The 8,213-nt window shown below is 40.3% G+C and overlaps 1 protein-coding gene across 11 annotated transcripts in view; it reads right to left on the bottom strand.

Annotated features, from left to right (window-relative positions):
• Nucleotides 1-1,091: 1,091 nt before the first annotated feature.
• UTRN (utrophin) overlaps nucleotides 1,092-8,213 on the bottom strand; it is a 460,160-nt gene continuing 453,038 nt past the window's right edge. For all 11 annotated transcript variants that reach the window (XM_033093589.1, XM_033093581.1, XM_033093608.1 and 8 more), the window contains 2 exons: nucleotides 7,498-7,520; nucleotides 1,092-3,094 (listed from right to left, as the gene is read on the bottom strand). In XM_033093589.1, coding sequence (XP_032949480.1) covers nucleotides 3,086-3,094; nucleotides 7,498-7,520 — 32 coding nt within the window. In that variant the 3' untranslated portion in view covers nucleotides 1,092-3,085. The remainder of the gene's footprint in view (nucleotides 3,095-7,497; nucleotides 7,521-8,213) is intronic.

Raw genomic sequence — 8,213 nt, 5'->3', positions numbered from 1 at the left:
TGGCTGCCAAGCTGCATTATTGAGGCAATAAAAAACTAACTCCACAGGTAGTGGATATAATGTGGTTGTGATTGGCTCCTGGCCTCCATCGCAGGCTTACTCTTGTCACTTAATTGACCTCACAAAAACACAAGCTGATATTGTATGTTAATGAAGTTTTTGAACTCTGCTTACAGTATTAGGTGGTGTGGTGTTAGTGGTGTGCTACTGTATTTTCATTAAATTCCCAGCTAGTGAATTAAGAAAGACTCTGAAAAAGTTGGTCTATGAAACAGGTGAATGATGGAGGTGGGTGGGGGAGGGGGAGATATCCAAGAGCAAACTACATTCTTAAAAAGCACACACTCACAATCTCAATGATAGAGAGAAGTAACAAGCTGAAGACTTAATATAAAAATCAAAGTTTTCCTTTGTTCTCACTTCCATTTTCAATTACCTACTCAGCAGGAGGTTGCTAGAAACCTACTATTGTTTCCTTAGGAATGCTTGATATGCATATTGCTTTGGGGTCGAACAGGATTTTTAAATGTATGTTCTTTATTTTAACAAATTATATGTTTTGGGATTTTTCTATTTCATAGATAGCTCTTACGTTAATAATCAAGTAACATGATTCTCAACACTACTTCCCATGGGATGGCCTCAGAGATGGATTAAACTTAACTACTGGAGTGGTTAAAATCCAGTGCGCATATAAACAGCACGTTATTTAAGAGCATAAGGCTAAAAGATTTGAAAGGATAATCAACTACATATCAGTAGCACCTGTTATTACAACAAAAGAGCAATAGGCTTCAAGTACATGTTTTCAATATCCAACATTATTTTTTCCCTACGAAGAAAGTCTTCCATCTGTAAAGGAAATTGAGAATTATATATATAAAAGAGAAGAGAGGAACAGAGTGTGGGGCAGGGGAGAGAGAGAGAGAGAATTACAGCAAATGAGAGAATCTATTAGTGTGTATGAGAGAAAATGCAGAAAAATATGTAGATTTATCAGGATATACGTTCTCTTTATATTTATTTTCATAGATGTACATTCAAAGCTCAGATTCTATCAGTGAACACAGCTGAAGAATATCAAAGTCATCTTGTGTTAAAATTAATTTTATTCAGGATGAAAAATACAACATGTAATCAGATTAGATGATAGTCTATGGTTAGTTCTTTACCACATATTTCAAAAGAACTACATACTTATTTCCCCTTGTTGTTACTGCAATATATTTCTTTTAATTTATTATCACATAGAAGGTTACAATGTAGTGTTTCATGTAGCTTTTCCTTAATAGCAGATAGAGGACGTGTTGCACACAATTTCAGGCAGGAAAAGAAATACATAACTTTTCAAAGTAAGAACAAAGAAGACACCAAATCTACAACTTGTAGTTCAGAGTTCAGAGAATTTTTTTTCTTTAAATACGTAATTTTCTTGGGTATGATGTGGCCTGATAAAAGCTCTAGATTTTACAGACTGTAGCGGCATAAAGCTATTTCCAACACGATGGATGAAGATGGATTTGAGGTAGAAAGGTGGTCATGGCTTTCCTCTCATATAAAACAATTTTCTTCTTCTCAAAATATCTATGCTGCAAATAGACACCCTTGCCCCCCCAACCCACCCAACCTATTCTAAAAGAATAGGAATTTCTAACTTTAAGCCTCCTTCTGGCCAGATCCCAGCTAAAGAGAACCCAAAGTTAAAATGTCCTGATGTTTTAAAAGCACATACGCTTGAATCAAAACATATTATTTTAACTTTTTTTGGTTTCTCTACGTCTGGTAATTATATAACATGTTTAAAATGAATCAATTAAATGCTAAATCAGAAGCTGAACCAAATGCCTAATTGAAAGCACTCAAAGTATAGGCAGGGTATGACCATCTAAGCATGAGTTTCATTCTTCTGAAGAAGCAGTGACAGAGGCTTTTGATAAACATCCTTCCCAAATGTATGGACCACAGGAAGGCTAAGAAAACATCTGTTAATTTAGCTAAAAGGTAAAATGAGACATGCATTAAATTTGTGTCTGCTTTCAGAAAGAAAATAACTGGAAGTTTCAAGAATTATAAAGGGCTTAAATATATATAAACAACAATAAAATTCTCTTCAAAGGCAACTGAAGGCAACAATGTGTTCTGGTATTACAATTAGGTAAAGTTCTGCTGTGTAATTAATGATGAAAATGAAGACCTGGGAACTAGGAAAGGTTGTACCAAGGGGTTGTTTCTATGCCAAAATGAAAGTATGCTTAAATGGGCAACCTTTGGTAAAATGATCTTTGAGATTACTATAAGTCTCTTCTGTCATATAAATTGGGACATGAAATAAATAAAGAAATCAAGAGCATTTGTAAAGAGCAGGGAAATAAAATGCAGGGAAAAATCTCCCAGTAGAAATGCCAGTTAGGCCCACAGGATTTTGATTATAGCTATCCAAGTGGTCACTAAAGAAGCAAGTGTATGATGTCAAATAAAGTTAAACAGTATACACAGAGCTGTAGCCTAATACATACACATATAACTGACTGAAATATATGAACTTATTAATTTGGCCAAATCATGAAAACAAATATAGGAAATCTATTTGGTCATGTGGCTGATGAATTATAAATAACCAAAACATAATGGTGAAAGAGCTGAAGAAATAAAGGAAGTTATTGTACAAGGCTAATATGAAGGAATGTAAAAATGTAACATTGTCTTCTAATTCTTATACAATTTCTGTCACGGTTATTAAAAAGAAGGTATCATATTAGAAAGCCCCCACCCACTTTCCCAATGCTGTATACAGTATACAAATCAGTGACAAATGTATTATCATTTCCAAATACCATTCTGTTCATCAATTTACAGTTGCATAGAAAGGGCAGAAGAAAACAATAACATATGATTATTATAAAAACAAAATATCCTTTTCTCTTTGGATAGTCAGTGTTTTACTCCTTCCGTAGAACACACAGTCAGCACTCAATAGCATGTTTCAAGGAGCCATGGAGCTTCTGATTAAATGGAGCTTGGACTGGCATTTGCTGGAAAGGGCAATGGTGTAAGTCAGGAAACGTTGCTGGGCTAGATGAATACTTCACATTGCCTGCGGGAAGGGAAAACAGTCAGAACAACATTGACATTAACCATTACAGGTAGCAGAGACCTGTCAACTCTTCCAGGAAATAAAAGTGCTTCTTTCAGAACTAGTCAAACTCTATTTTGCTGTGTTCAAAGGGGACCCTTGGCCCCCTGGATGAGGTCCTTTCCTCTCATCCTGAAGTCACCTAGTTTGTTACCACCACAGCCGATGAAGAGGAAGTATGGAAGACTGATCTCTTGCCCAGGCTAGAAATCAAGTTAAAATTGAGGCGACTTGGCTTTTCCTTGCTGGAGGTACTAATGGTGAGTGATGGGCAAGCACCCCATCTCTCCCCGGAGGGCTGTGAGAGGTCTCCTGCAGAGGGGGTACCCTTGACAATTCCAAGTCTGAGTCCCAAACTGGGGTCCAGACAAGAGTAACACAAGAGGGAAACTGAGTCCAACGGTATGCAGTGGCGCCCATCAGAGGCTCGGGGCCAATACAAGGCCAATACAAGAGAAGACATAAATGACATAAATCTGGGCCACCCTCAGGGGAGTGGCTTCAACCTTTTGAAGGAAAGGTCTAATAGGTAGTTTTTTAAAAGTATTTTGAAGTTGGAATTATTTTTTTAAATTACCTTTAAAAGAAATAATCTGGAACTGGGGCCGTGCCTCCTAAATCACAAGAGGCCTTTCAGGAATATGCAGAAAAGACACTTTTCTATTTGCCCTTATCTGATGGAGGACTTTGGGGTGAAGCCCTGATGGTCTCTAGAACTGTGTTCCTCGAGTGTCTAAGAAAGCTGCCCAAGGGGCCCTTCTCTTCCCAGCTGTGCCAGAAGCCACAGACTCACATTGACTCTCACCTAGAGCTTGTTCTCCATTACTATTAAAATTTGGATTCTTCAGAAACCTGCTTCTATGATTTGAACATTTCACGGCCATGTCAGAGGGAGCAAAATGTTAGCGAACACTGATGGTTCGCCTACTGGGATGTGTGGGGCTCCTGGGTACCAAGGCAAGGCCCTCACAGGGAGGTGGGTGAGAAAGGCACCTCAGCAGCGCCCTTGCATTCAACTGCAACAGGAGGTAAGTGCCAAGCGCAGTAAGTTCCAAGTACGTTGAGAGCAGAGAAGGAGAGGAATGCCTTCTACCAGGGAAAGGAACATGTTATTAGGTTGGTGCAATAGTAATTGCGGATTAAAAGGTTGAAAAAACAGCAATTACTTTTGCACCAACCTAATACATATTAACTAAAACTTTGGTGCCAATTCATGTTGAAATAAAGGCTAAAAGGATTTTTTTTCCATTATTTCCATGTACTTTATTACCCCTCTCTATCTACAGTTTCATAAATGTCTACTAAGCAGGGCACAATAATTCTCATTTTAGCTGTCAGAATGCTAAAAATTGAATGTAAATATTAACACAACTATCCAGGTGAAAACATACATTTTTCCTGAATTTCCAAGGTTTGGAAAGTGAGGGGAACTAGGAGCAAATGTTGCAGGGGAAAAGAAAGGAATGTGGAGAGAAGGAAAAAAGGAGGAAAGGGTCCTCCTGGAATGAGGGAAATATTTGCTGCACTAAATAGCTGCAAAAACCAGGAACATGTTTCAACTCAATTTCTTAAAATCTAAAAACAAAGTAGGAGGAGAAGTTCTCTGAGATCACTTCCAGCACGTTTATTATAAACTATTTGAGGATCTAAAAGAAGGTTCCCTGTCCCCTTCCTGACCCCCTCACTCATGGCCTTGCCCCTACCTTGGGACCATCACTACTCATCTCGTCATGTTCTTTATCCTTGTATGATCGTGGGCCGCCATGAAATGCTCCAGACGACTGGTCACCTTTCATCTCATGTGCTCTGTTCCATACAGAGATCTGCATATCCCTTATTCTGTTCCCATGTCTCGTCCTCCCTAGTTCTTGAAACCCTTCCCGTGTGCCCTCTACACCACATGGTCCCTCATCATTAAAACCCATATTCTCACACTCTTCTCTAAATGCATCTTTCACTTGCTCTATTCAATACCTGGATCTCCCCTGAAGACACAAGCTCCCTCATTACCCTCACACACGTATATGAGTGTTTGTTCATTTCCCACACTTCTCATAGATTGGATAAGTCCTTCTTAAGTCCTCCTTGTGTTTCTCAGGGCATTTTTTTCTCTCTCATCCTTAAAAACACCCTTGAATGTCATGCCAACAGACTATACCACCCACTATGCAGCCACCTTCTGACCCCTGGGGTCATGTTCCCTTACTTCTTGAAGGAGAAATGGCTCATTGCCATCATGTTTGAAGCTATTCTTAAATCTTAATGATTTCAACATCCACACACGATTCTTCTAATACTCTGACTTTTCAGTTCCTTGAGCTCTTCTCTTCCAATGACCTTCTCAGCCACTCACTCAAAGTCTCAAATATGGACCACTGCCAATACCTGTAGCCCCTCCAACATTTCAGTTTCAATCATCCCGCCTTCTGACACCCACCTCTACCTTTCCAGCTTACTTCCATGAGGGCGCAACTTCATCTATCCTCTGGTACTGCAATTGGTTCTCCCAGCTTTTTTTTCTGTCTCCACACCTAAGGCGTCCTCATTTTACTCCCTACCAACTTACTAGATGCCTGGTTCAATCATTATCATCACTCCTTTGATTCTTCCCTTGAGTTGTTGTACTCTCTTGGCCAAACCAAGATCTCAACTTTGGCTAAACTGCAATCCTCGGCCTACTCTGACGCCTGTGCTCATGAACTTGAATGTAGCTGGAAGGCAACACACAGCCCCGCACACCATGGTGCCTCATGTTAAATTCACGAATAGGCGCCTTAATTGGTGGCCTTGAATGCTGCCTGGCAGTCAGTAACACTCTGTTCCAGGGGCCAGGTGTTCTCTGTTCTCTGAGCAGCTGCAGCACATCCTCTTATCTCTCCTCACACCTATGACACCTCCTCCTGTCCTCACTCATTGCTGAAGCCCTGGCTTCTGGTTCACGAGGACAACAGAAGCAACCAGAAGATAACTTTTGCTCTCTCGGGTGAGGTCCTTCTGTCTCACGAGCTCTCACACCAGCTCCATGTATCTACTTTAGGTTCCCGTGTCTTTCCTGCAATTACTAAAGACAAACTCAGACTGTCTATGTGTCTCATTAAGATCTCGGCCCCTCTTGTCAATAAGACAAGAACACAATCAGAAAAATGAATACATAAGTTCATGGAAGAAAATTTTCTCCAAAGATCGGTGGTTTTGTGGCACATTATTACTAGGAGTATTGGATAAAGAAAATACTGAAAGGCATAAGGCTGTGGCTGCCAACAGTTCTCAGCAAATTTTGAAATGAAAAATCAAGACGTTTTCCCTCTCAAAGTAACAGAAGCACCTTTGTGAACCGCTCCAGTCAGTGTTTTTAAGTCAATGTTCTGTGGTAGCTACCTTAGGTAGATATCTGGGAGAACAGTGGCCAGCCAAACCTATCCAGGCTAACTTTCCAAGGAACATATGAGGTTGTTCAAAAGCTGATGTAACACAAAGGATCAAGCACTGGGTCTTTGGGGCAGAACAGGAAGGGGGGGCTTGGGAGGGGTTCCCCCTCCTCCGACTGACATACTGGTGTACAGAATCAACTAACATTAAGAATCAACCAAGTTCAATTTTCTCAAGGGGAATAAAGTTGCACTAAAATGGATGATGGCTAATTTGCTTTCTCTACCATGTTTCCCCGAAAATAAGATGAGGTCTTATATTAATTTTTGCTCCAAAAGATGCATTAGGGCTTGGATTCAGGGGATGTCATCGTGAAAAATCAGGCTAGGGCTGATTTTCCAGTTAGGTCTTATTTTTTGGGAAACATGGTAGGTTATAATCAGCAATACCTGAGCCAATCAACCTGAGGACTTAAAGGAACTTTAATATCATAATATCTGGCCCAACGTTGGGATTTTGCAGTTGAAACTCTGGGGCTGCTTACAGGGGATGACTTTGCTCCTGGGACCTGGAAACTGCCTGAAAAACGAGCAGTCACTTTGTGGTGTTGGTAAGTATCCCAAAAGCTTTTGTTCTACAAGCCTGGACAAGAACTAGGATGCTGACAAATGGCTAATCAGACGTTAACCATTGTTCTCATCTCACAGCCCCACTTGCTTGCCCACGGAGTCGGCCAACTGTTCAAAATCCAGCTGCCCCCACCAATCTGAAAACGAATGATGTACGTCTGCCATCTAGCTTTCCCTCGCCATGCATCTCTTTGATCATCAGCTCCTTGCAACGTTCACCTTTAAAAATCTTGCCCTATGCCCTCCATTTTGGAACATGTCTTGGCCGCATACTGAGGGCTACGTCTCTGATTTGCAAATCATATACAAATAAAACTCTCTTTTGGTTTTTTTGGAATTTTTGTTAACAAACCCATGAACTCTTACCTGTGGCCTGCTGGGGACATTTGCTGAAAGAGAAAACAAAAGAAGTCAATTGAAGGTGGTACTGTTGCTTGGCTGGTTCCCCCTCTCATGTCATTCTCATGTTAAACGAATGCTCATAAGAAAATAAGAAACAGTGTTTGTTTTTGTTTTGTTTTGCCTAAATGCTTTAACAACGGCGAGTTTTCCTAATTTCTCATATCCCAACTACTTGTAAGATACAAAAACTCCACCAAAATATGCAAAACACATGCTGGCTGTCTCAAATAAGTATACAATAAAGCATTCAGTGAGTACTTAGTTTTGTAAAAAAAAAAAAAAAAATTCTCAAAATTTCCCATGGAATTATTGCCATGTATTTGGTTTATATATCAGAACAGAGCAAATTCTGTGTATTTTGCGGAATAGTACAAATTCTGACCAAGAAGTCATTAAGGGAATGAAGGTGCATGGGTCTTTCATTTCTGCCATCCTTGGCTCAGCCTAGAAAGACGATGGCGCTGTGCTCGCATCAAGGAAAGGGATGGCCTAATCTGTGACCGTGTTCTAGGAACTTGGGCTGATACTTGAGCTTTAGATGGCTCCAGCTAAGAGCCTCAGAGAAGTTAGAATATAGACTCTAATTTGCCTTCGCATCTAATTTGCAGCTCAATTCCTCCCTGATTACAGAGGGCACGAGACAATGTAGCTGCTCTGATGGGCTCTAGGAGGGCAGCCAC

This window comes from Rhinolophus ferrumequinum, chromosome 3 (assembly GCF_004115265.2).
Source record: "Rhinolophus ferrumequinum isolate MPI-CBG mRhiFer1 chromosome 3, mRhiFer1_v1.p, whole genome shotgun sequence".
In the NCBI taxonomy this organism is placed as follows: domain Eukaryota; kingdom Metazoa; phylum Chordata; class Mammalia; order Chiroptera; family Rhinolophidae; genus Rhinolophus; species Rhinolophus ferrumequinum.
The sequence above is the reverse complement of the archived record's forward strand: the minus strand, read 5'-3'. Positions and strand labels throughout refer to the sequence as shown.